This window comes from Lethenteron reissneri, chromosome 67, assembly GCF_015708825.2.
Source record: "Lethenteron reissneri isolate LAM-NWPU_2019-01 chromosome 67, ASM1570882v1, whole genome shotgun sequence".
NCBI classification, from domain to species: Eukaryota; Metazoa; Chordata; class Hyperoartia; order Petromyzontiformes; family Petromyzontidae; genus Lethenteron; species Lethenteron reissneri.
The window spans coordinates 957,396-984,726 of record NC_083845.1 but is presented as its reverse complement, the minus strand read 5'-3'; the positions used below and the strand labels follow the sequence as shown (position 1 = coordinate 984,726).

Below are 27,331 nucleotides of genomic sequence, written 5' to 3'. Positions count from 1 at the left end.
GGTGGGGCGCTCCCACTCGGGGACGCTGGCCAAGTCGCTCAGAATGAGCGAGGTGGCCAGGAGACAGCAGACTCGCAATGGATTCTTGAATCCATCTGTACGGCGTTTTTTATTGTTATCTCCTCGAATGCCCCCGTGGGTTTTGTCCGGGTGCCTTTCAGCTTCCACCCACGGCAAAGCCAAACTCTCATTCGTGGAATGGAGGGGTGCTGCCATGGCTTAATGGTTAGCACACTGGACTTGCAATCCAGCGGTCGCCGGTGGGGTTCGGGGTAAAGCTTCGGTACTTCCAGCTTTTGTTAGAGGTCTGGCTTGCATGGAAGTGTAGATCTAAATAGCCTCAATAGGGGCTCTCTAGAGCTTCCTGCAGTGGCTTACCTTACAGGCCTGCAACTTTTTTACTTACGTACAATGTGCCGACGATAATTAAAATTAAAATATGAAGCAAATAACTGTATGTAATGGCAGAGATTAGGGATTAATAAAGTACAACCATAACCACAATCATATCAACAGAAATCTATGCATTGATTTATATGAAGACAAGTCCAGGTATTGTGGCCAAGGTTTAGCAAATAGTTTTTTTTTACATAGCATAGCAATTATTTTTTTTATAGCAATATATTGGGGGGGACATTTTGAGCATATTTTCATAGTGGGGGGGATGTGTCCCACCCAATATATATTTTATTTACGGCCTTGCAAGTGACGAGTATGTTCATAAGCCCTGGGCATCCCTTAGTACGGGTGCTGACCTCGTGTGCCATGCCGGTCTTCGTAGGTGCTATTCGCTAACAGCACTTGCCCCAACAGTCTGCTAAGGCTAGATTACCATTGTTGCAACTGCCGTGCCAAAGAGAACTACCGCAACGTTCACAGTAGCAGTGGTAGCACTGACAAAACCTTGTTTTCCACAGCTGGACGGAGTAGCGATCAACGTGCCGTACTACTACTCCAACGGCAGCGCGGAGTTCTCCGTGATTCGCTCGGGGAACTTCATGCGCCTGTGGAGCGACTTCAAGCTGGAGGTTCTGTACGACGGGGGCAGCCACGTCGTGGCACGCCTCCCCACGTCCTTCAACAATGCGCTGTGCGGCCTCTGCTCCAACATGAACGGGAACCCCGGTGACGACTTCGTGATGAGGGACGGCACCCGCACCACGTCGGCCTCCGACTTCGGCAACAGTTGGAAGATAACGGAAGCCGGCTCTCCCGAGACGTGAGAGTGTGTGTGTGTGTGGGAGATGACATCCTGCCTTGACGAATGGACGGGGAGCGGTGGTGTAGTGGGTTAGTGCGCTGCGCTACGAACCCGGCGACCCGGGGTTTGATTCCCGCTCATGGCCAACACCAGTGACGATTATCTAAACCGTTCCTGGGCCTCCCCTAAGTCGGCTCAGCCTCAAATGAGTACCTTGTGCGGTGTGTAAGCATTGCCATTGGGGAGACAAAGGCGGTCGGGCGTGGTACTAGCCACCCCCTCGTGTACTGTTCCGGCCTTCATAGGTGCTTGCTAACAGTACTTGCCCCAACAGTCAGCTAAGGCTACACGGGGGATCTTTGTCTTGAGGAATGTTCCACACTTTATAGTGAATGGTGTCTAAACTAGTCCACTGGGCCACAGGGATCCTCCTCCACACCCAGAATTTAGTCATTCCACGTGGCCAGCCACAGCGATCTGTTGTTTCTGGAGGAACACTGATGGGGGGTGGGGGGTAAGGGAGTTCAGTCTACTTCATGACATCAGACAACAGTGAGTGGCTCTTCTTTTCTTCAAAAGAATGAAGGGGGGGCTGAGGGGAGGTGCAAGTCACAGGCTTATGTGGGCTCAATACCCTGTCAACAAAAGGTGGGTTAACGGTGGTGGTTATTTATGATCCCACTAAAGATGAACATCTGTGGAAAGGATGCAGGAAAGGATAACGAGTGGGATGTCTTTTACGTCCTTCCTGTCCGAGGAGCTGGCTAAAGTGCCCCTCCCCTCTGGGGTAGAGTCATCTTATTGACGCCAAGAGTTGGGCAGGAGGGATTGAAAAAGGCATGGGCGAGATTGGCTCAATGACAACGGTGTGAGGCTGCCAGGATTCCGTGCAGCCCATGGACACGTAATCCACCAGCACGACGTTTCGGCATCAGCGCATCCGCGCGACGTCACGGATGCACTCCGGCATCTGCTGCCTGCCCGCCAATTGTCTCCCCTGCGGTTTCTCTGTTCTCAACAAAAAAATAATTCTCACAGCGGCTCCGACGACGCAGGCGACGGCAAGGCCCCGGACCCGACCGACGTGGCCGCGGCGTTGGGTAACGACAGGTGCGGCATGCTGAATGACTCCACGGGCCCCTTCGCCGCCTGCGCCGGCGCCGTCGATCCACGGCCCTACGTGGATGGCTGCGTGTTCGATCTGGCGCTGCAGGCCCCCGCCGGCACCGCCCCGCTGTGCCGCGCCCTCTCCGCATACCACGCTGCCTGCGTCAAGGCCGGCGTCGCCCTGGGCGGCTGGAGGAACGAGACACTCTGCCGTGAGTCGCCCGGCATCGTATCGACCCTCCGGCATCGCACCCTGAAGCAGTCGGGGGCCAAGGGGCCCCCCTAGGTGGCAGCTGCCCCTATGTGGCATCAGGTGCACTCACAATACCGTTGTGGTGTATTTGTTACCACGCTGAATGGAAGGTCGACGGGATTCGATTTGATCTCCTGGCTTGGTAAGTGAAACTGTGGTGCAGGTTTCTGGAATCAGCAGCGCCAGTGGTATGAATGGGTACAGCACAGTCAATCGACTGGTCACGTGTAGGGAAAGTGTGCGAACTTCCGCTTCTTTTAAAAACATAATGCCATCATGAGAGTAGGCCAAAGTAACTTATAGAAGGCTTCCTAGAGCCCTTACAACAGCAGTGGTATGAGAAAGTAAACAAAAATGAAAACTTTATTTTTATTTTACCAGGTAAGGCCCACTGAGCTACATAGCTGTTTTTCAGAAGTGACCTGGTCACAAATGACAAAGTGGCTTATCACTTGGAAATCTGTTGCAGCCAAATACTCGAAGCACACATTTCTAAATGTAGACGGAAACACCGGAGGACCCAGAGAAAAATCCACGCAACCATGGGGAGAGAGACACACAAACTCCAAATATACAGCAGCAGGCATCAGGGTTGTTATCGAACCCACGACCTCCTGTATACCAGGCGAGGTATTTAACATCTCCTAGGAACCGTCGCACCCCAGTGTTGGTTCTATAGGCAGTGTTAGTCTATGTGCAGTGTTGAGTGTGTGGGCAGTTTTGAGTCTATGTGCAGTGTTGAGTCTATGGGCATTGTTGAGTCTATGGGCAGTGTTGAGTATATGGGCAGTGTTGAGTCTATGTGCAGTGTTGAGTCTATGGGCGGTGTTGAGTCTATGGGCAGTGTTGAGTCTATGGGTAGTGTTGAGTCTATGGGCAGTGTTGAGTCTATTGGCAGTGTTGAGTCTATTGGCAATAGACTCAACAATCTGGGAAATAGAGAAGAGGTGACGGTCAACATCCCGCCACCGCGGTGCCCAATTTCCGGCAGGGCTACATCTTGACTTTCACCTCCACCCACTCCTCTCCCTCTTCATCCGTGACCTCTCCACAGCCTCCCCAGTGTGCCCCGGCAGCGGCTCGTACTCGCACTGCGCCTCCCCGTGCCCCGCGACGTGCGCACGGGGTCCGGGCGAGGGTCAGTGCACGGGAGGCTGCGTGGAGGGCTGCGTCTGTGACGCGGGCTACCTGCTGGAGCACGACCGGTGTGTGCGCGCGGACCAGTGTGGCTGCATCAGCAACGGCAAGTACTACAAGGTGAGACGCGTGTTTGCGTGTGTGCGTTTGTGTGTGTGCCAAGGCCGTAATTATAATATATATTGAGGGGGACACATCCCCCCCAATATTAAAATATGCTCAAAATGTCCCCCCCAATACATTGCTATAAAATAGATTTCTGTTTATATAATTGTGGTTATGGTTGTACTTTATTAATCCCTAATCTCTGCGATTACATACAATGCAACAAGAAAAGGTAAAAAAGAAAAAACTGAGCAATGTAATACAATTACACTATTAGACATTATTGTAAAAAATAAATAAACGTCCATCCTATGTGTTAGTGAATTTTTAAATCTTTTAGGCAGGAAATGGCAAGAAATTATTTTCAAATTTAGATGCTTTTTTCTGGGGGGGGACCCCCAGACCCCCTGGAAGATTTAGTCCCCCCCAATGTTGACTCCATGGCTACGGCCTTGGTGTGTACATGCAGTAGATGGTACAGATATGTAATAAAGGACTCGTTCACTGTGTCTGTCTCCGTTGTCCTTTATTCGGGTTCTTTACAACTTGTCCCACACGGCCCTCGCTCAGAGCCTCTCCGCTTGGCAGCTCGATGCTGCCATCGCTCCCGTAGTCTCTCTCCACTCCGATGCAGCTCCGCTGCTGGTACCCCCGTGCAGGCCTCTGGCTGCCCTCACTGCAGCCCCACCGCTGCTCCCCGTTCCTCCGTGCTCGGTCACCGCTGGCCGACGGTGCCGAGTCTTACTGTGTGTGTGGCGAACTCGCCACTCTCCAACATCCGCCCTGCGTGGCCTCACTCTATCTCTATCTCCAACTCTCTCCCGTCTCTTCCGGTATCTCTCCCTTAAGACCTCATCTCTCTCTCTCACGTGACCTAACTCCTCCCCCCGTGACGTCATATCCACGAGGCCGTTTACGCCCGCATTACAGATACAATGGGAGGCTGATCGATGCCCGGGTGCGATCGAGGGATGGCTCCCTATTGGTCAATCATGTTATGTATGCCGATGATCTGGTGATTGCTGCTCACTCAGAGGAGGAGTTGAAGGCGCTGCTGCCGAACCTGGAGAGTGCTACTAAGAGGTGGCGTGTTACCGTCAGCCCCACCAAAACTAAGCACTTACCTGGGTATTTTATGCCACCAAACACTTCACCCCCTCAGCTCCCCACTGGTGATGGAGCAGTTGTGGAGAGAGTGGAGAGTTTCCCATACCTGTGAACAGTGTGCTTATGACCAGCTCCGGTTTGACAGCAGAGGTCTCACTCTGAGTCAGGCGGCAATATATTTTCATCGGCTTCGTAATGCTGTGTGGAAGCTACCTGGTCTATCGCTCCACATGAAGCTTCGAGTCTTCTCGGCCACAGTCATGCCCTCCCTTCTCTATGCTTGTGAAACGTGGACCCCTCTAATAGAACATATGTGCCAGTTAAAAAGATTCAGGATGGCCTGCCTACCATCCATCCTGGGTTTAATCAGGCTGGATTGTGTGAGGAGCTCACAAATTCTTGAAAGATCTTGACACATTCCCATCAGTGAGCTCCTCCGGCAGGCAAGCCTGCATTGGCTGGGTCATGTAGCCCAAGCAGCTTCTGTTTGGCCGCATAGAGGAGGCTAAACGGGCACGACACCGGCTGGAGAAGAGATGGACTGATGTGGTACGGGAGGATGTGGAGCATAGCGGACTTGCTGAAGACTGGTACCAGCGGTGTCAAGATTGGCCTTTATGGAGGAGGCTCGTGAAGGACTGCTACTGGGCAGTTGAAGCCAGTCGCCCTCGGACAACAACTGAGGGCAGAGGAGCGATGCTCACAACGAGCGGAGTGCCAGGCAGATAAATAGCAGCAAGTTGGCACAGTAGGGGGTACAGCTGGTGCATCTACCAATCCATGGCACCTGGGTCTGTCCCGTGACCTTTTGTCAGCGAGCCTTCAACACTTCACTTGCCCTCAAAGTGCACCTGGCCTGTCACAGGTGCTGTGGTGACGTCACCGTCACTTCGTGGCGAATTGCGGGTATTGATGTGTACGTGTGTGTGTGTAAATGTGTGTTTACGCGTGTGTGTACGTGTACATATGTGTGTGTTGTGGGGAGTGGTGGCGTAGCGGTTAGCACGCTGCGTTATGAACTTGGCGACCTGAGTTCAATTCCCGCTCATGGCCAACACCAGTGACGATTATCTGTTCAGGCTACATGGGAGGTTCTTTCTCTTTGTTTTTGTTGTTGACGTGCGAGAAACAAACCCAGAGGTTCCTGGAGGCTGGAAAAAGAGGGTGCAGTGGTGGCTAGGAGATGTTAACTACCTCGCCTGGTATACGGGAGGTCGTGGGTTCGATCCTGACCGTGACGCCTGCTGCTGCTGCTGTATATTTGGAGTTTGCGTGTCTCTCTCTATGTGGTCGCGTGGATTTTTCTCCGGGTCCTCTGGATTTTCCCTCCAAATTTTGAATCAACGTCACTATGCATTTAGAGAATTTGGCTGCTGCTATAAATGTCCATACGACGATGACCCATTTTCGCAGAGCTATCATTTGTGATGGCCAGGTCGCTTCTGAAAAAAACAGCTACATGGCTCAGTTTAGTTTAAGAATGCCACGTGAGGCCTCCTTGTTCATTATCTTATGGGAAATAAATAAATAAAGTGCCACTCTCATCCTACCTGAGGTTCGCGGCAAATATCCACCTTTCGGAGCAGCACGGCACAAAACACGCAAGGCACACGTGTGTCACGTGGGGTGCACGTGCAGCTCGGGATGTCTCCTTATTCTGGGTTATAAAATTCCTTAACACTCTCCTGTGACGCCGCGTGTAGTTTTCATAATGCGAATCGGATATAACGCGATGAATGTATTATAGGGAACGTGCTTTTATGAAACGCGGATGCCAATTGTATATAACGAGATCGAGCGAACGGTTGTACGACTGCCTCGGCGTAACATCGCCACGCAAGGCATTGGGATGCTGCTGGATGCTTCTAGATGCTACCCACGCACCTCAGCCTTTGTTCGGCGTGCGTACGCATCTCACGTGTTATCGTGTACTGTGCTTTACTCCCTATATATTATATATTAATGATTAAAACGAGATTTTTTCCCCGTAACGCGGTATTCTTCGAGAATGCAACTATCACCGCTGCGTTATAGGGGGAACACATACAGTGAGGGAAAAAAGTATTTGATCCCCTGCTGATTTTGTACGTTTGCCCACTGACAAAGAAATGATCAGCCTATAATTTTAATGGTAGGTTTATTTGAACAGTGAGAGACAGAATAACAACAACAAAATCCAGAAAAACGCATTTCAAAAATGTTATAAATTAATTAGCATTTTAATGAGGGAAATAAGTATTTCACCCCCTCTCAATCAGAAAGATTTCTGGCTCCCAGGTGTCTTTTATACAGGTAACGAACTGAGATTAAGAGCACACTCTTAAAGGGAGTGCTCCTAATCTCAGCCTGTTACCTGTATAAAAGACACCTGTTCACAGAAGAAATCAATCAGATTCCAAACTCGCCACCTTGGCCAAGACCAAAGAGCTCTCCAAGCATGTCAGGGACAAGATTGTAGACCTACACAAGGCTGGAATGGGCTACAAGACCATCGCCAAGCAGCTGCGTCAGAAGGTGACAACAGTTGGTGCGATTATTCGCAAATGGAACAAACACAAAAGAACTGTCAATCTCCCTCGGCCTGGGCTCCATGCAAGATCTCACCTCGTGGAGATGCAATGATCATGAGAACGGTGAGGAATCAGCCCAGAACTACACGGGAGGATCTTGTCAATGATCTCAAGGCAGCTGGGACCATAGTCACCAAGAAAACAGTTGGTAACACACTACGCCGTGAAGGACTGAAATCCTGCAGCGCCCGCAAGGTCCCCCTGCTCAAGAAAGCACATATGCATGCCCATCTGAAGTTTGCCAATTAACATCTGAATGATTCAGAGGACAACTGGGTGAAAGTGTTGTGGTCAGATGAGACCAAAATGGAGCTCTTTGGCATCAACTCAACTCGCCGTGTTTGGAGGAGGAGGAATGCTGCCTATGACCCCAAGAACACCATCCCCACCGTCAAACATGGAGATGGAAACATTATGCTTTGGGGTGTTTTTCTGCTAAGGGGACAGGGCAACTTCACCGCATCAAAGGGACGATGGACGGGGCCATGTACCGTCAAATCTTGGGTGAGAACCTCCTTCCCTCAGCCAGGGAATTGAAAATGGGTCGTGGATGGGTATTCCAGCATGACAATGACCCAAAACACACGGCCAACGCAACAAAGGAGTGGCTCTAGAAGAAGAACATTAAGGTCCTGAAGTGGCCTAGCCAGTCTCCAGACCTTAATCCCATAGAAAATCTGTGGAGGGAGCTGAAGTTTCGAGTTGCCAAACGTCAGCCTCGAAACCTTAATGACTTGGAGAAGATCTGCAAGGAGGAGTGGGACAAAATCCCTCCTGAGATGTGTGCAAACCTGGTGGCCAACTACAAGAAACGTCTGACCTCTGTGATTGCCAACAAGGGTTTTGCCACCAAGTATTAAGTCATGTTTTGCAGAGGGGTCAAATACTTATTTCCCTCATAAAAATGCAAATCAATTTATAACATTTTTGAAATGCGTTTTTCTGGATTTTTTTTTGTTATTCTGTCTCTCACTGTTCAAATAAACCTACCATTAAAATTATAGACTGATCATTTCTTTGTCAGTGGGCAAACGTACAAAATCAGCAGGGGATCAAATACTTTTTTCCCTCACTGTAGTTTATTGTATTGATGATGCACCTTCCGTGCAGCACATCTCGAGTTGGCCTACAGCAGTCTCGCCAAGGTGGACTCCCAGTCGCAGGCTGTCCCACAAGGTGGTTATGGGTAATGTTGATGACGATGACATTGATGAGGATGATGAAGCAAATGTAAACGATTATGTTAAATTGATGATGACTCGAATGCTGATTATACTCTGGATGATGATGTTGTTGATTCTGTGTGTATGTGTGCGTGTGTTTGCGCGTGTGTGTATGCATGTGTGCGCCTGTTTGCGCGCGTCTGTATGTGTGCTTGTGTGCGCGCGCGTGTGTGCGGTGTGTGAGCGTGTGTGTGCGTGTGCATGCGTGTGTATGTGTGTGCGTGTGTATGTGTGCGTGTGCATGCGTGTGCGTGCGTCTGTGTGTGTGTGCATGCGTGTGTGTGTGTGCGCCAGCTGGGAGATGAGTTCATCTCGGATGACTGCAGGAGCCGGTGCGTGTGCGAGGCCGGCGAACTGGAATGCGACGCCTTCTCCTGCCCTGCCCTCCACACGTGCGGACTCACGGACGACGGCAAGATCGGCTGCAATGCCCTGGAGGGTGAGGTCATCGTCGTCACCATCATCATCGTCAACATCCTCACTAATATCTCCAACGTTACAATCAATACAAACATCATCATCATTACAACCATTCTGCACGTGGGCATGAGTCTGGAAGGAGGGGGAATGTGTTGCTCTGTGGCTTTCCACAATTATTTTTTTATTTCATCTGCCTTCTTCCTCCCCTGTGTGTAACCACCCTCCCCCACTCCCCCCATGCCCCCTTCCACCACCCCCCCACCCATGCCCCCTTCCACCACCGCCCACCCCCGGACCTCCAGGTCACTGCCAGGCGTCCGGCGACCCCCACTACGTGACGTTCGACGGGGCCTACTTCGACTTCATGGGCACGTGCGCGTACACGCTGGCCGCCCCGTCCGCGCGTTACGCCGGCTCGCGGCTCAGCGGCGCGTGGCACGTGCTGGTGGAGAACGAGGCGATGGGCGCTAGAGCTGACGTGTCGTACACGCGCGCCGTCGAGGTGCGGCTCGGCAACCACACCAGGGTTAGACTCTTGCCTGGGGGCGTCGTCCAGGTAAGGGTTTTTGGCTTGGCAATTTGTTTTCATAAATAAAGCACACACAGACAATTTCAACGAACCGAGTCGACAACAAATTCCAGACACGGACGTGCTTGTTTTGATTGCGTGCTATTCATGTTGAACTGATTTCGCACCGCCGTACGTAGTCACCCGTGCTCATCGGAGGTGCGTGGTAACTGAAGCATATTCAAAGTGAAAAATAAATGTTATTGATGCCACCAATCGAGCTGTGGATGTGGTTGGTTGCCAAGGGAATAGACCAGAGGAAAGCCACTCATACGCAGTGTTGCCATCGGCCATCCTTGAGGTTCTTCTGCCACCCTAAGACGTGGGAAAGCAGTGGCATCCCAACCGAGCACCTTGATGAAGAGCCGATTAATGGAACAGCCCTGGTTTCTCTCTGCTGCCCCGGAAAAAGTGGGGATCGCTCTCAACCAGTGTCCCCACAACATCACGTGAAAGATATTTCCTCCGTAAATAAAACTATCGAGGACCCCACCAAATTGTGATTCTGGTGAGGTGTCAAACCACAAGGCGTGTGTGTCACTGATCACTGCCCCGATATAACCACGCTGTGCTACTTGCCCCCCCGGATTACCATGGAATGGCTCACAACGTTAAATGCATACTGGTAGCCCGTTGCCTTTTTGTGTACAAACGCCATGTGAAAGAAGGAGTAATGAACAGATTACCTACGCTCCCACTAGCCTTGTGGCGGCGGACTGTATGTGCCAACTTTCCAGAACGCTCTTTCAGAAGACAGCTTTCCGCAGATATGAATTACCCGCCAGAGGACAGCAGGACCACCACCAGCTGTTTAAAATAAATTTCCAGACATTTTAAAGTTGTGTGTTCAAAAACACCTCATTAAAGACGATTCTCTTGAGCACCGTATTCCCTTGATCGTAAAACACGACGAACAATTTTTAAAAATTACCCCAAAGTTTGGCGTGCGGCTTACGTTCTCGAGTTTCTTAAAATGCAGAGAATATGATAAACATGAAGCGATTATAACGACGAATCACCGTCGCCGCCCGACAGCTGAACGGCGAGACGGTGAGCATGCCGGCGCTGCTGCCCGGCGCCACGGTAGTGCAGCTGGGGAGCCTGGCGGTGCTGTCGGCGCCGGCGGCCGGCCTCACCGTCAAGTTCGACGGCGTCGCCCACGTGGACGTGGGGCTCAAGGCCGACTTCGCGGGCGCCGTCGAGGGGCTGTGCGGGAACTACGACGGGGACGCCGGCAACGACTTCACGGGGCCCGGCGGCGAGCGTCACCGCACGCCGCACACGTTCGGCAACGCCTGGCAGAGCGAGGCGTCCGCCAGTAAAGCGACGTGAGCGCTCGCACCAAGGCCGTAGCCATGGAGTCAACCTTGGGGGGGGACCAAATCTTCCAGGGGGTCTGGGGGTCCACCCCCCTAAAAAAAATCTCTAATTTGAAAACGAATTTCTTGCCTAAAATGTAAAAAAATTTCACTAACACATAGGATGGACTTTTATTTATTTTTTACAATAATGTCTAATAGTGTATTGTATTACATTGCTCTTTTTTTCCTTCTTTTTTTACCTTTTCTCGTTTCATTTTATGTAATGGCAGAGATTAGGTATTAATAAAGTACAACCACAATCATATAAACAGACATCTATTTTATAGCAATATATTGGGGGTGACATTTTGAACATATTTGAATATTGGGTGGGGGGGGATGTCCCCCCCTCAATATATATTATAATTACGGCCTTGGCTCGCACGCACAAAGACAGAGATCCCCCGCGTATAGCGTGTAACAAATTGTTGGGGCTGTTTGCGAGTAGGCACCTATGAAGGCCGGCACGGCACGGCACGTGAGGGGGCGGGTGGCCAGTACCACCCCCGGTGTGCGATGTGTACGACACACCGCACCAGGTACTCATTTGAGGCAGAGTCGACCTAGGGGAAGCCCAGGACCGGTTCAGATAATCGCCACTGATGTTGGCCGTGAGCAGGAATTCAACTCGTCGGGTTCGTAGTGCAGTGTGCTGACCGCTACACTACCACTCCCCATGCACACGCATGCACATGGACACACTTTACAGACGGCTCTCTCATTTACGGATTAGTCTGACAATCGGGCCTAGATATGAAACTGTTTGGATTGTCCTGAAACGAAAACTATTGTTTCAGATTAATCCAAAGATGCAACGTTCATTTCATTCCGTCGCAGGGTAGCGATGTCACCTCCATGATGTCACGGGTAGTGACGTCACAGTCATGACGTCACACCAATGCCATTCCCGCTAAAAGTGGTATGTAACGTGGCTGACGTGATTTTGTTGGCACAAATTACACGTCACGTTATCAAGCAATCTAAGATCCGAAATTGTGCTTGAAAATTCGATTGAAAAAAAATATCAAACGCATTCATAACGCATGCGGATGTCGCGTCCCCACGGGCACGGGGAGAACAAACTGGACCCTGTTCTAGCCACTGGGTCATTTGGGCCCCGGCCAAGATTATTCCAACCAAGGGGGTTGTCTCCTTTGTGGCGGGCGTTGTGGCTCACTTTGCCAAGAGCAGCCGTTGCACTATTCCGCCAGGCCACGCTACGATAACAATGTTAATGTCACAAGGCCTCAGATCCCCCCACTCCCACCTTCGACCCCCAACCCCAACCAAAGCATCTCTCTCTCTCTCTACAATGATTGCAGCTGTGAGCCAGACTACGGCCACACGGTGATGCCCGGCGACGCGGAAAAGGCGTCGGCCGAGGTGCTGTGCGACCTCTTGCGCAGCGAGCGGTCGCCCTTCGCCCCGTGCTTCGCAGCGGTGCCGCCCCAGCCGTACTTCGCCAACTGCGCGTTCGACCTGGCCCTCTCGACGGGGACGGCGCTGCGCTGCTCGCACCTGCAGGGATACTTCGCCACGTGCCTGGCGCGCGGGGTGCTGCTCGCGGAGTGGAGGGCGGCCGCCAACTGCCGTGAGCTACATTTTCCTGTCTCACCGTCGTTGTCACCACCACCACGACCAACGTCGGCACCGCTGCCACTATCCGCAACCATTACCGGCGTCATCAATTGGCACTGGCGTGGCCGAACGGTAGTGCAATTTGTCACTTGTGGCAGAGGTTCGTGGGTAGAGCCCAGTGGCAGTGTTGGTTCAGAGTAATTGGCTGCTGCTATGCATTTCCACGTGATGATATGCCACTTCGTTGAGCTATCGTTAGTGGCCAGGTCGTTTCTGAAAAAGAAGAGCGATATAGCTCCGTGTGCCTTACCTGGTAAAATACAAATAAAACATTTTTTCAATAGTTGAAATACTGATAGGTATTAAAGATCCCGTGACGTTTTTCGGAAAGAAATAGGCCATGTATGCAGGCGTCACAGTCAAAACTTCCTCGTTTGATAAATTACTCTAAAATCACCCAATTTGGAGAAAACCTAGAGAGCAACATCACCCCGTGTTAGCAGACTTATGCCCATTTTGTGGCCTGCGCAGAGTTCTCCTTGCACTGCACAGGAGCAGCTGGCACCTTGGACCCCCCTTGGCTAGACTGCAGCGGATGCCTCGAGATGCATGGGAGGGAGTGGGATACAAATTGAGGTGATCATCATGATCGTGTTCGATGCAAGAAAGAGTGGGTCTTGCAGGCCACTCATTATTCACTATCGGCTCTTCCATTGCGGCAGATACTGGCCAAGCCTGGTGTGAGTGTAACCTTGGTGAAAGGGTTATCTCCATTAGCTCACAATCTGTGTGTGTGAATGCGAACACGCTGCTAGTGTGGCTAAATGACAGTACCTACTGTGTATTTGTGTGTGTGGGGAGCGATGGAGTAGCAGTTTGCGTGCTGCGCTGTGTACCCCGCGACCCGAGTTCGATTCCTACTCAAGGCCAATACCAGTACAGATTATCTGAACCGGTCCTGGGCCTACCCCTAGGTGTGCTCAGCCTCAAATGAGTACCTGGTACGGTGTGTAAACTTCACCACTGGGGAGACAAAGGCGATTGGGCGTGGGACCGACCACCCACCCCCTCGTGTACCGCGCCGGCTTTCAAAGGCGCTCGCTAGCAGCACTTGCCCAGACAGCCTGTGGGAAAAAGCAACACGGGTTATCTTTGGTGTTCACCGCACTGGCGTGTATTTGTGTGCCACAGCGCTGACGTGCCCGGCTCGCAGCGCGTACAGCGCGTGCGCCCCACCCTGCCCGCCCTCGTGCGGGCTGCCCGCGGCCGCGTGCCCGCGGGGCCGCGTCTGCGCCGAGGGCTGCGTGTGCGACGCCGGCTTCTTCCTGCAGGGCGGCACGTGCGTGGCGGCGGCGGACTGCGGTTGCACGCACGACGGCGTCTACAGAGATGTGAGCTCGACACGATCACGCTGAGATTAACAATGAACCTATTGCTCACCCTATCGCTCACCCTACGTTCATCGCAAGCACGGTCCCAACACCGACACTGCATGCATGACGGAGTCTACAGAGACGTGAGCTCCACACGGTCACACTGAGATTAACACTCGCCCTATCACGTATCAATACTGGAACATAAATACGATTCTACCACTGATACTGCATCGCAAATGGGAGACTGCAAATGGACGCAGGAAAGTCAAACGACACTAACGAGATATCTGGGACACTTTTTCCAGCATCAAGATTTTTAATGATAAAACAAAAGATTTGACCAATTTTGGCATGAATACACATGCAAAAACGAGACACCTTTTAACTATTACAAGGCATCAAATCTTTACGTCTTGTTATAGGTATATGTGGTTAATGCAGTATGTGTGGTTAATGCAGATTTGATGCCATTTGTGTATTAGGTATCTGCATCATGGCAGATGCGGATACCTGATGCACAAATGGAAAATTAAAAGCTCTCCAGTAGTAGTGTGCGACTGTGGTCATCCAGAACAGACCGTACAACGCCTAACGACGCAATGACACAAAGACGCACATGCAACACGGGTGCTGTTTTTCAAGATGGCCACCATATTTTCCGCTCATGTACATTTAGACACGGAAATTGATTTGAGTGATCTTCGTGTCTGAATACTATACTGAATCACATCTATGTTACACTTAAACTAAATCCGCGATAAGTAAATTACTCCAGTGTACTTTTGATGTCTATTAGACTTGTGTATATGTTATTATCAGTCCTGCATCAGTCATCTAGACCAAATTATTAGAAAATTACAGATACATTCACTGGGTATAGTAAATCTATTTTCCTAACTTCATCAAATGAGGTTCTTCGGTGTGGCACAAGTAGAAATGTGCACCTACAGTTTTATTAGTTTTCTCTCAATAGTGGAAGTTGGTATTTTTTTTACAAGGTCCCTATTTGCTCTAGGTTTCAACGACACGTGTATGTACACGGTCGTAATCAATATTTGATTCTGGTCAGTGAGTGGCTGCCCCGGCTCTTGAGTGGCCTTGTTTGCATAATTGCACATGAGCTGCGTAGATAATGGAGGTCTGCTATAGGCCTGCTCAGCGTGACATTGTTCCATTTTACAGGTAAGGGACCTACGTTTGTGAAAGATAATTCCAAAAAGGTTAATAACCTTCAACATCCCAATGCCTTTTGCAATACTACGCCGAGGCAGCCATACCACCCCTTATTCCTACTCGCACATCGTAGTTACATTCACTCGATTGCGTTATACTATATATCCAATTTGTATCCGCGTTATAAAATAATGCGTTCCCTAATACATTAATCGCGTTATATGCGATTCGCGTTATGAAAACCACACGTAGCAGGAGAACTGACTATGTCATTACTTGATTGTGTGGTTCCGTCTGTGCGTGTCGTGTGGATTCCCAGGTGGGGCAGTCGTGGTATAGCCACGACTGCTCGCGTCGCTACAGGTGCCGCTCCCAGGGGGTGGTCGCGGAGGAGGCAGGCGGATGCCACGGGGGAGAGGCGTGCTTCCTCAAGGAGGGCCGCTTGGGCTGCCACCCAGGTACGCCCTATCCCACCCCCCAATCCCACTCTCTTGCCAGGACCACCCACACAGGGACGCCTTCACTCATAACCCCTTTCTCGACTGGCGCATCCAAGCTGAGCTAACGCCGGGGCCACTCAGGGTGTGGGTGTTTTTTTCTCCTGCAGGCACAATCAAGCCACGTCAGGGCGTGGTGCTGCCTATGAGGTGCCAGGTGTTTTTTTTCCACTGCAGAAGCTGAGCCATACTGCCAATGTCACAAGCCATGAACGAGTCACGACGCGTGTAGACGATGCGGCGATGTGTTGCGCTCCTCGCAGTGTGCCGACTGACGTCCCCTCTTCCTCCTTCTCTTCCCCCGTAGCGGAGGTGGCGTTGTCGTGCGAGGGAGAGCGCATGTCGGCGCGCATCCCGCGCGTGCTGGTGCTCAACTACACGGCGAGCGACACGCGGCTCAATGACCCCACGCCGCCCGGCTGCTCCCTCGTCGACGACGGAGACTTCATCACCTTCGACATCGGAATAGCCGACTGCGGCGCCGTCTGCCAGGTGACGGAAGATCACATTCAGCACGTCCATTGATTGACCGATCGTCGATGGATCCACAAATTGACTGACTGACCAACGATTATTTTTTAATCGACAAATAGACAGACTGGCTGACAAACGTGTGGACCAACTGACGAGATGGAGTAATGAAATGAGCTCTTGTGCAGTTGCTACCTGGATTGTTGCATCGCGAGGACTGCGATGCCTTGAGGAGACCTTTATCTAAAAGTGGATAAATCATGGCTAACATTGGTGATGTGTCTTTATCTCTCCCGCACCGTGCCCCTTCTTATTTCTGCTTTGCCCTGTGATCCTTCAGGAAGTGGACAAGTCAATGATTTTTTCACAAACGGTGATGCTCAAGGCAAACAACAGAAGCCAAGTGATCACGCGCAACTTCAATGACATCCAGGTTCTCATCAAGTACGTGCGTTTGTTTGCGTAATATTTGCTAGCTAACAGCACTTGACCAAGCTGCCTCTGTAAGTTACACGGGAGATATTTGTCTTTGTGTGTGGGCGTTAGTCTGTTTGGGCGTTACCTCCGCGGTGGTGCCAGATGGTATTGCTGTGGTGGATGCAATCAATGCCCCTCATGAGGCTTGTAGCCATCACAGCGGCCAATGGGGACTCTGGACTAGTGCGAGAGGCATGTGCCAGATCAGCTCAATAACAATAGTAGGAGGCAGCTAGACTTCTGTGCAGTCCATGGGCTTGTAATTACCAACACTGCTGTTCCAGCATCGGCACATCCACACAACATCATGGTTGCACTCCAGGTCCAAACAAGAACATCTGCTGGACTATATAGAGATGGAACAGTGGATGCGGGCCCATGTCCTTGGCACCAGGACCTCCTGAAGAGATGATCTGCCCACTGACCACCGGTTTGTCATCTGTAAGATGTGCCTGCTATTCTTCCACCCCGGTGGTGGGTGTCCATCTAGGACCCCATTCAAACCCACAATGGCCTGGTTTCAGCGAGCTGATGAAAGTTATAAGTGAGAATTCCATCATCGCCTGCAGCTGGGTTGGCATCGCCCCTACTCCTCCTGATGCCGAGGGGAAATGGGCAACGTTTAGGACTGTGGCTCATTCAGCTGCAATGGCTGCTTTGGGTACGTAGTCCAAACCTACCTAGTGACCCTGGCTGATGGAGCACGCGTTACAACTGGCTGAGAAAAGCGACAAGCCCACTCCCACCATTTACAGCATCCTACGTCGTAGAATGAGGAGGCTTACTGTAGCCTTCGCTCGGAGGTTCGGAGAGCGGTGCGGTGCTCTAAGGATGGGTGGTGGTCATGGGTTGCAAAGGAGATGGAATCTGTCTTCTTAGTTCTTTCGGTAAAGTCACGTAGAAGGGAAGTAATAAAATAAAAATAAAACATAATAAAATAAAATAATTCTCACGACGTTTCGGCTACAACGCAAGCAGCCGTCTTCAGGTGAAGAATGAGACAATGCCAAGCTAGGAGCTTATATATAAGCTGCGTTGGAGGTGGAGGAAAGAGCGCCTTAACAAAAGAATGTGCATGTGAAGAGGAATTTAGCATATTCATGGAAAATGCGTAGGAGGTGGGCGGGGGGGTTTCAAAGTCATATTATGCCCATGCATTATGCAGGATCAACAGCACCAAGGGGGGGGTGCAGGGATTAGCAGTAACAAAGGAAAGGAATGTTAATGATATGTAGCTGCAGTTACTCAACCACCACGTCGAAAACTAAAGTATAAACTACATAAAAAACTAAAGTATAAATAGCATAGCACCATCAGTATACTTACTATACTCTACACTAAGCTGAGTTACTAACAGCAAGTAATACATTACAATTCTACGTCGTAAAAATTATATAATATGCTTCCATCTAAACTTTATTCTATTGCATCACACGAGCATATACCGTACTATATACTGCCAACATTAAATTATATACTGTATTGCTGTAAACCAACCTATATCTTATACATTTAATATAACACTATGTATTATTCTACCCACCCTAATGTGTGTCGAAATGGTTTATTACGTCCTTCCAATGATTGCTAAGCCAGAATCCATCTTCTCGGTTAAAATTGTCTCTGTGTTTGTATATGTGGATCGCCTCATGAACGAATCTCTCATGATAGCCAGATGGCTTGCAGAGAACCTCTGTCTTGGAGAAGTCAATATCATGTGAGCCCACTGAGTTGTAACAGTGATCTGCCACGGCTGAGGTGTTTGTCCTACCGTGTTTCAGGTCAGCTTTATGTTCACGGATGCGGTCCGAGACATGTCGTTTGGTTTCCCCAATGTAACTGCTACCACAGAGGCAACTTAGTTTGTAGACGCCAGGGTACTGTATGTCTGGAACCACATCTTTTACAGACGGTACCAGATCACGGATTTTATGTACTGTGTTGAATCGGACCTGGATCTTGTGTTTAATCAGGATTTTGGAGATCTTTTTTGTGACCCCAGCAATGTAGGGTAAGGTGATGGTCTTGAAAGGCTCCTCAACAGGATCCTTCTTGATGGTTGGAGTGATGGCTTTGCGGATTGTGTAGTCGGAGTAACCATTAACCTTAAGAGCTTGGCGTACGTGTTTGAGTTCACTGGCAATGTGTTCATGGTCGGAGATGCATTGGGCTCTATGATATAGAGTCTTGATGAGGGAATTCTTCTGGGATGGATGGTGGTGGGAATCCGGTTTTAGATAAGCATCCGTATGGGTGGCTTTCCTGTAGACAGAGTGGCTCATTGAACCATCAGGTCTCCTTTTGATTAGGACATCCAAAAAGGGTAGCTTGCCATCTTTTTCGACTTCCATGGTGAATCTGATGGCTGGGTGTATGGAGTTGATGTGGTCGAGAAATTGGTCTAGAGCAGCACGGCCATGTGGCCAGATGACAAAAGTGTCGTCTACGTACCTCTTCCATAAGGTCGGGCGTAGAGTGGCAGTATGGATGGCGTCCGTCTCAAATTTCTCCATGAAGATGTTGGCTACAACCGGAGATAGGGGGGAGCCCATTGGGGTGCCCTCAGTTTGCTTGTAGAAAGTTTCATTCCAGGTGAAGTATGTATTGGTTAAGCAGTGTCTCACCAGGGGGGGTACCCCAGCATTCAGTCCATGATGAACCAAGTCTTCAATGATTGCGATGGTATCAGGTACAGGAACCTTGGTGAATAAGGAAACCACATCAAAACTGACAAGCAGGTCGTCTGGGGACAGGGCAATCCCCTTGATTGTCGATACCAGGTCAGTAGAGTTTAGTACCGCAGAGGTGGTGTTTCCAGTGAAAGGCCGTAGGATTTCAGACAAAAAACGAGCTAATTCCATCAAAAAAGTAACTTGCAGGGCCACACCTATCACCATCATTAAGATAAAGAACAGTGATCCAATCTCCGACCCCCAGGAACAGGCTTGCAGGTTTACTGACCATTTCTGTGAGGTATTGGGGGGGGGGGGGGGAAATCCCTCAGCCCAGAAAACATCATGGGGCAAAGTGGGGATGACCCTGCTGAGGCTGCTGTGCCTCAAATATTGGAAGAAGTAGTTACCCCCTGTGAGAGGCTGGCTGAAGTACAGAAGGCGATCCAGAGTAAGGCTAGGCAAAGCACCGGGCAGAGATAATTTCCCAAGCGAACTGCTGAGGGAGGGTGGCGTTTGTGTGCAGAATGCCCTATGTACATAACAACAGTCTGGACCACTGCACAGGTTCTGAATGATTGAAAGGATGCCTTGGTGGTCCCCATCTTTAAGAAGGGGAACCACACAGACTGTAATGACTACAAGGGCATCTCCCTCCTCAGTGTGCCGGGAAAGGTCCTGGAAATGATTATTCAGGTCTTCTCAAGCATAGCCATGCCCTCCCTTCTCTATGCTTGCAAAATATGGACCCCTTCAAATGTGAGGAGCTCACAAATCCGTGAAAGATCTGGACACAGTTTAATCGGTGAGCTCCTCCCGCAGACAAGGCTGCGTTGGCTGGGTCATGTTGCCCGCATACCCAGCCACCGCATGCCCAAACAGCTTTTGTTCGGCCAGATAGAGGAGGCTAAAAAGGCGCGGCACAAGCTATAGAAGAGATGGAAATGTGGTATGAGAGGATATGGAGCTGACTGGTACCAGAGGTGTCAAGATTGGCCTTTGTTGAGGAGGCTAGTGAAGGACGCTACTGGGCAGTTGGAGGCAGACGCTCTCCGGCAACAACGGAGGACAGAGAAGCGACGCTCACAACAACGAGTGGAGCGCCGAGTGGCTAAAACACAGCAAGTTGGCACAGTAGGAGGCACAGGTGGTGAATCTGCCAGTCATCTCAGTCAGTCAACCCATGGCACCTGGGTCTGTCCCATTACCTCCTGCCAAGAGGCGTTTGACACTTCTTCACGTGGCCTTAAAGTGCACATAGCGTGTCACAAGCGCTGTGGTGACATCAATGCCACTTTGTTGCGAATGGCGGTTGTAGTTGTGTGCATGTGTACACTGTACACTATTTGCTTTTAATTCCTTGTCTCGTTATTGTTCTCCATATTTACGGATGAAAATATCTAAGTTGTGTTGAAAAGTGTTATTTTAGTAGGATTTGGATCATAAAATATGTTCTTAGGACCACATCTTGGGTTGAGTAATGGAACCTTATAGGAAAATATATTTCAATATACATTACAATTTTTCACTGTAAGTTCAGGTTTTCAGCCCAAACATATATCGAGGTAGGCCCATACAGCCAAGAAGCAAAACTAAACCGTACAATAAAAACGTGCAACAATTACCTTATGGGAAATGAATATCGTGGTAACCACTATATATCGTGAACATTGTTATTGTACCATGAACAATTATATCTCGGCAACCCTCACCACACCTCCGATTAGCACGGTTGGCTACGTACGGTGCGAAAAAAATGCAACATTCATACACCGCACCTACTACCTCTACCCCTTCCCTCAGATGTGTGTATGACAAGCGCAAGGGTCTGGCCGTCAGCTTCACTCCGGACACGAACAGCATCTTCATCAAAGAGGAGGGGCTCGGAGAGTTCGTCTTCACCATCGACATCTTCACGACGGATGCGTTCGCGCTCGCCTACAGGCAGGGCTCTTCACCGCTCATTCTGAAACCTCCCCGCTGGTAGACCCCGAGTAGAGGTGGCACTTGACGAGTGGTAGCCACAGTCACGACGAGGGAGATGTACAGGATGTGGCATGCCGGCTGCGGAATTATCTTGACCGAATCATTGACCCGGACAGGTAAAGGTGCAGCCCTGCACTTGCTTGCTCGTGTCACTGCTGGCAGAACGGCCTCCACTTAGGGGGAGCACTCGAGAGCCCCCCGGAAGGATATTTGTTTGACCAACTTTTAAATGCTGGCTTGACATCTGGGAATAGGTGGGGGTACCCACACTGTGCCCAACACATGAGATCTGCCCATCGATTAACTTGGGTGCACCCATTATTACTGCAAGTCCAGGACACTTATCGTGACACCATAGACGGAGCCGGCTGACGTGAACCCCCGTGTCTGTAGGAAGAACGACTTCCCGGTGCACTACTACGAGAGCCAGGAGATTTATCTGCAACTCGCCGTCAACTCCACCCTGAGCATCGCCCTCTTTGCCGAGAATTGCTACGCGACCCCCAGCGGTGACCCCCGCGACCCCATCCGATACGACCTCCTGAAGGACGGGTGAGTGAGAGGGGGCCATGGTTTGGCGTTCCGCAAGCGGGAGAGTCCGGGATGCTCATCCGGGAGACGTGATGGTGAGATAGTGATGTGGGGGAAGGACAACAAACTAAACACAAAAAAGCAATTCTAAATAAATTAGTTTTAAATCTAGATGATTTAAAGTGCATAGCTCCAGTGGCTTGCTAATATCGGCAGGAAGAGCATTTCAGACGACCGCAGCAGCACATCTAAAAGTGTGCAATGCAGTGACGGTCTTTGTTCGATGGTTAGTCAAAAGCTGCTCCGAGCATGATGGTGGTTTATGCTCCTTGACTAAATCAGCAAGGTATTGTGGTTCATTTGTGGCAAGTACGTTGTGTGTAATGAGTGCAACTTTAAAATGTATTGTTCACCAACCAAAAGACAATGCAGCTTAGCGAGCATTGGACAGACATGGTCGGACCTTTCAGTACCCGTCACGAGATGTGCCTAAGATGTTGTACACGCCTCAGCTTGGCAATGTTTTTGCCAGACGTCCCATAGAGTAGCGAGTTGCAATACCGAGCCTTGTCGATACAATGCTACACACCACCGTGTTGGCTGTATCACGACTCAATAGTGGTTGAATGTATCGTAGAGCTCTGATTTGGAAATTGCAGGACCTGACTAGATTTTGCACGTGGTGATCAAACCACATATTCGAGGCTCTCCATATCAGTGCGGTGTACAATTGTGTATCATCAGCATGAAGACGCATCTATGCGCAGGAGCACTCAAGTGGCTCTGCACCCGACTTTGATCAATGTAGTCGGTGTGAGCTTACCTGTGATGAATCACACGGAAAATGATTGTGCTCTCTCATACGTGTTGCTGTAATTACTGTGGAGAGCCAGGTGCATTATTATAAGCGAAGGCGATGATGATCAGAGATAGGGTCCCCAAGCCTCACATGCACAGCAGGCCATGCCCAGCAGTGCGTACTGAGGGACTGAGCCGAGGTGTTGTGTGACATGGAGGATGATACAGCGGTGTGTCTGGTCATTTTTGCAGGCACGCAAATGCTCCTCGGAAGAGCACTTTGAAATAGAGCATCGCCTTTTCGCAAACCTCTGATGCTCATCGGTTGTGGAGTCGCCCACTTCTCAGGAGGATAGAACACAACACAGAATATCTACCTTCTCGTCTACGAACTTAATTATTTTATTCTCTATTTATCCGACCTATCCCCTGGTTAGGATTCATGGGAGGATAGGGACAGGGCGGGCCGGCTACAACTTAGCAACTCACTGCATGAAATCCTGGTGATGATGCTGATGGTGATGATGCTGATGGTACTGACGCTGCCGATTTCTGTCTCCCAACAGCTGCCCCATCGACCCCACGTGGAGGAGCTACAGGAACTTCCTGAAGAAGAATCAGTTCAGCTTCACGGTGTTCAACTTCATCGGCAACTTCCACCAGGTCTGCCCGCCCAGACACGGCCATTATGAGCCACCTGAGTGAGAATGAGGCATCTGAAAGGCACCATAGTGTCGCCTGCCCATCCTGTCTCTCTCGCTCTCTCTCCTGCCGTAATTGTAACGAGATAACAGGCCAGCTGATGAAACGCATTCGCGTTGGGTTGTCATCACTGTGAGCCAATCAGATGTGAAAACCAGAGGAGGGGGTGGGGGGTCAATATAGTCATATACATTACAATGGGTCTCTATTATTAGTTGGGTTATTCACAGTAAATCAACATACATAATGTATGTACATTAGTTAATGCATTAGCTCTGTCCAGCAGCGTATATATGTATGTACATTCTTGGCTCCACGGTGGCGAGATGTTAACTACCTCGCCTGGTATGCAGGAGGTCGTGGGTTTGGTCCCGACCCTGACACCTGCTGTATATTTAGAGTTTGCATGTTCTCTCCTTATTTTGTAGATTTTTCTCCGGTTTTCCCTCCACATTTAGAATTAACATGTGTTGACAGTATTTAGCTGTGATAGATTTCGACACGATGAGCCACTCCGTTGAGCTATCATTTGTGATGGCCAGGTCGCTTCTGATAAAAGAGCTACACAGCTCAATGGGCTTTACCTGGTAAAAAAGAAAGATTAGTTTAAAGTATGTACATTACCAACCTTTGGGCCCAAATATCGTTTGTGTTTTCATCTCTTCCCGCCCTGTGTTAACCCACCCCCGCCCCGCTGGGCCGGCAGGTGTTTGTCCACTGCGACGTGATCGTGTGCAAGGTGGGCGAGCCCAACACCCGCTGCAAGCAGGGCTGCCTGCGCACCGGGGGGGGCTCTGCCAGGCGCAGGAGGAGCGCGTTGGAGGACACGGTGCAGTCGGAGGTTCACACCGTCTCACGGGGCCCGCTGGTCTACGGGGAACCGGCGGAGCGATCGCCTGGAGGTACCCACCACCCCCCCCACAGATAGACAACAATACAACAGAACCAACGTTATACCGCCGCCGCCGCCAAACCATTGGGCAACCTCTGTTGACTTGCCGGACGGTGGTAGCTCGTTTTACCAGCTGTACACATGGATTGTGTCATGTTATCCCATCATGTGTTGGGTTCCAGGAAGTATTAAATTAGCTATAATAACGGTGGCGTTCATAAGCTCCCGATCAGACAAAAAGGGGTTGGATAACGACTGCTGGGGCGAGTGCGATTCAGTCGACCGGCCTGGAATGCTGAGGCGAGACATTTTGGCACTGGTTTGTGTTTCCCCAAGTTTTGGGCGACTGTTTGATCAGGGAAAGTCCCCAATAGTAACAGAGCTCGAAACTAAAGTTGTGCGCAAATTGGCTCGTTTTAACGAGGATTAGTGTGTTACGGACGGGCAGTGAGACAAATGGACAGAGCTTTAAACTGCATATCTATTAAAATGTCGAGTTGACATTGGAAGTGATGAGTGGCTTAGATTCGCGCAGTCAAACCGTGAGGACGATGTCGTGATGCCGTGCCGCCTCCTCTTCTCCCACCATCGTCTCGCCCTTGACCCCAACCCCGCAGTGAACTTGACCCAGCTGCTGACCCCGCTGGCCGTGGTGTTTGCGGCTCTCTTCGTGGGCGGATCCTTGATTTACCACCGCAGGCAGCAAGGACACAGCGGCGGGTACAGCCGCCTGCCGCTGGAAGTCTCCGGGTGAACGGGGAAAGGAGTGGAGGAGACACGGGGAGAGAGAGGAGACATGGGCAGAGAGGGAGACGGGATGGATGGGAGATGGTGAACGTTAGTCTATGTTTCAAGATCATTTAATATACGTGTCAATGTAAGTCGAGGGGACGTAACTTTATTGGTTCAACATTCAGTACGTGGCCATGAACATGTATCAATATGTTAAATTCATAAGTTATAAAATAATCCACTTTTATTCAACGGTTTTACTTAACTTTGTCCTGTGTCGTGGTCAAATCTTGTAATCTACATTTCGTCCACTTCCCGTTGGCCAATCAATCCCTAATTGTGCACACGTACTCAGATCCGGTGACAATGCATGCCTGTATAAAAATAGCATCAAATAATCAATTACTTGGCTCCTTGAAAGCAATTCACTTTTTGTATGGACGACTTATTAATTATATATATTTGTGGTGGTCAAAAAGCCACGGTCCCTAAACTCTGGAATCGCCTCGCCCAAGAAGCAGGCACCAAGCGTTGACGTGGGAGCAGCCGCAGCATCATTCACGTACTTCTCGACGGCGAGTTAAACGAAGTTGTGAAAAAAAAGTGATTAAACTTCATTCCTCTGTATGCCGTGGTAAAATCTTGTAATAAAAATGTCGTCCAGTTCCCCTTGTCCACTCGACTCATTAAACTTCATTCCTCTGTCGGCGTCAAATCTTGTTATCAAAATGTCGTCCACTTCCCGTTGTCCAATTGAGTTATTTACATTTTAGTGCACTTTTAAATAAAACCGTTGTTAAATTTTTTAAGGAGTTTATTTTCCAATAATGCATAATAGATAGTGTTTTGCTACATTGGCCGGGCCATCCGACCGATGGATCAGGGACACTTGAATCTACGATGGTGGCTGCACAGGGGTGATTTTGAGCTGTTGTGATGCCTCTGCTGTAATCATGATTGTGGTGTTCCCATTGCACATGATTTACGTGTTATCCTCAATGTACCTTATTTCGTGTGGTGGCGGTGTTCTATTTAAGCAGGCGCTGTATTCTTTAGAGTTTGAGATTTATTTTAATCTGGTCGGTGTGTGACCCCAGCAGCCTGGGCACCGGGCGCCATGGTGGCGAGATCGTAGCGAGCTCGCCTGTCATGCAAGAGGTCGTGGTTTTGATCCCGATCTCTCTACTCGTGGTCGCATGGATTTTTTCCTGGGTCCTCCAGTTTTTCCCTCGACATTTAGAAACATGCGTATTTGGCTGCTATAAATTTCCGCGTGATAAACCACTTCATTTGTGAGAGGTATAAGCTGAGTGGGCCTTACCTGGTAAAATACAAAGTTTTTTTTTTACTTGTGCAGTTATAGATATTGATTAGGCTGAGACTTGCCCTGACCCCGATTCTATCGGGAATTACACAAGAGAAATCACGGAAGTTACAAAAGAGCTTTGGGGTGGTTGAGGCCACCTTTTAAGGCCACCATTACTCACGTCATCGCACAAAGACAAAGATCCCCCGTATAAACATAGACTGCTGGGGCAAGTGCTGTGATCGAGTAGCACCTACGAAGGTCGGTATGGTTCACGAAGGGGTGGGGTGGCCAGCACCACACATGCAAGCAGACGTTCCCACACAAAATAGCACACTCGAACAATTATGTGCATGCACTCTCACACACTCATGTAAATGTATGCAAAATCAAACTCACATTACTGTACTTGACTAAAAAACATTAATAACAAATATCCAACTTACCTCGCCACAGAACTGCTGAACGAATGGAGCGATGATAGTGGCCATGTTGCATAGGGACTTCACGGCAGCCATATTACAAGAGGATTTTATTCCTGGCAGTTGATTGGCTGGTGCAGCAGAAGTGATCCCTAGCTACCACTGATGTGTGCCACGCATTATAATCTCGCCTCCAACGTGCACAAACACTGCCTGGAGGATATTCCCCTTTTTTCTGATTTGTATAACTAGACGTGGGTCACATGTTCGGGGTATCTCTTACTTTATGGAGCCTCATAATCAGGGGAATACAGCAATTATTTTTTCTGCATTAAGTTCTGATTGTATATTACTGCACTAAGATGTTTTTGAGGTGGGAAATTGTATTGTTTTTAATACACATGAACATTATTTGAAGGGTAAAATTGGTCACATTTTGTTTATTCCCACCGCTCTCCAAATGAATCATGATTGTGCTATTGAAATCATTAAATGAAGAATAATAATTACACTTAGCTCAAGGCACTTTAGATCAATGACATTGCGAGGGGTGGGGGGGGGCTAAGTTCAAAATAAAAAAATAGATGCTTTTGTGAAGCGGATTTTCAAGGGAAATGTATCTTATCGTAATTTATTCAAGGCGCTTCACATGGAAGAACAGTACAC

At 49.7% G+C, this 27,331-nt stretch overlaps 1 protein-coding gene across 1 annotated transcript in view; it reads left to right on the top strand.

Moving 5' to 3' along the window:
- The window catches only part of LOC133360063 (IgGFc-binding protein-like), a 75,994-nt gene extending 50,391 nt beyond the window's left edge, over positions 1-25,603 (top strand). Inside the window, exons 20-35 of the mRNA XM_061578648.1 lie at positions 918-1,219; positions 2,240-2,520; positions 3,616-3,818; positions 8,998-9,142; positions 9,426-9,679; positions 10,727-11,019; positions 12,375-12,643; positions 13,822-14,021; positions 15,499-15,637; positions 15,984-16,168; positions 16,488-16,591; positions 21,100-21,240; positions 21,676-21,834; positions 23,178-23,274; positions 24,020-24,215; positions 24,823-25,603. Coding sequence (XP_061434632.1) covers positions 918-1,219; positions 2,240-2,520; positions 3,616-3,818; positions 8,998-9,142; positions 9,426-9,679; positions 10,727-11,019; positions 12,375-12,643; positions 13,822-14,021; positions 15,499-15,637; positions 15,984-16,168; positions 16,488-16,591; positions 21,100-21,240; positions 21,676-21,834; positions 23,178-23,274; positions 24,020-24,215; positions 24,823-24,959 — 3,105 coding nt within the window. The 3' untranslated portion in view covers positions 24,960-25,603. The remainder of the gene's footprint in view (positions 1-917; positions 1,220-2,239; positions 2,521-3,615; positions 3,819-8,997; positions 9,143-9,425; positions 9,680-10,726; positions 11,020-12,374; positions 12,644-13,821; positions 14,022-15,498; positions 15,638-15,983; positions 16,169-16,487; positions 16,592-21,099; positions 21,241-21,675; positions 21,835-23,177; positions 23,275-24,019; positions 24,216-24,822) is intronic.
- Positions 25,604-27,331: the final 1,728 nt, after the last annotated feature.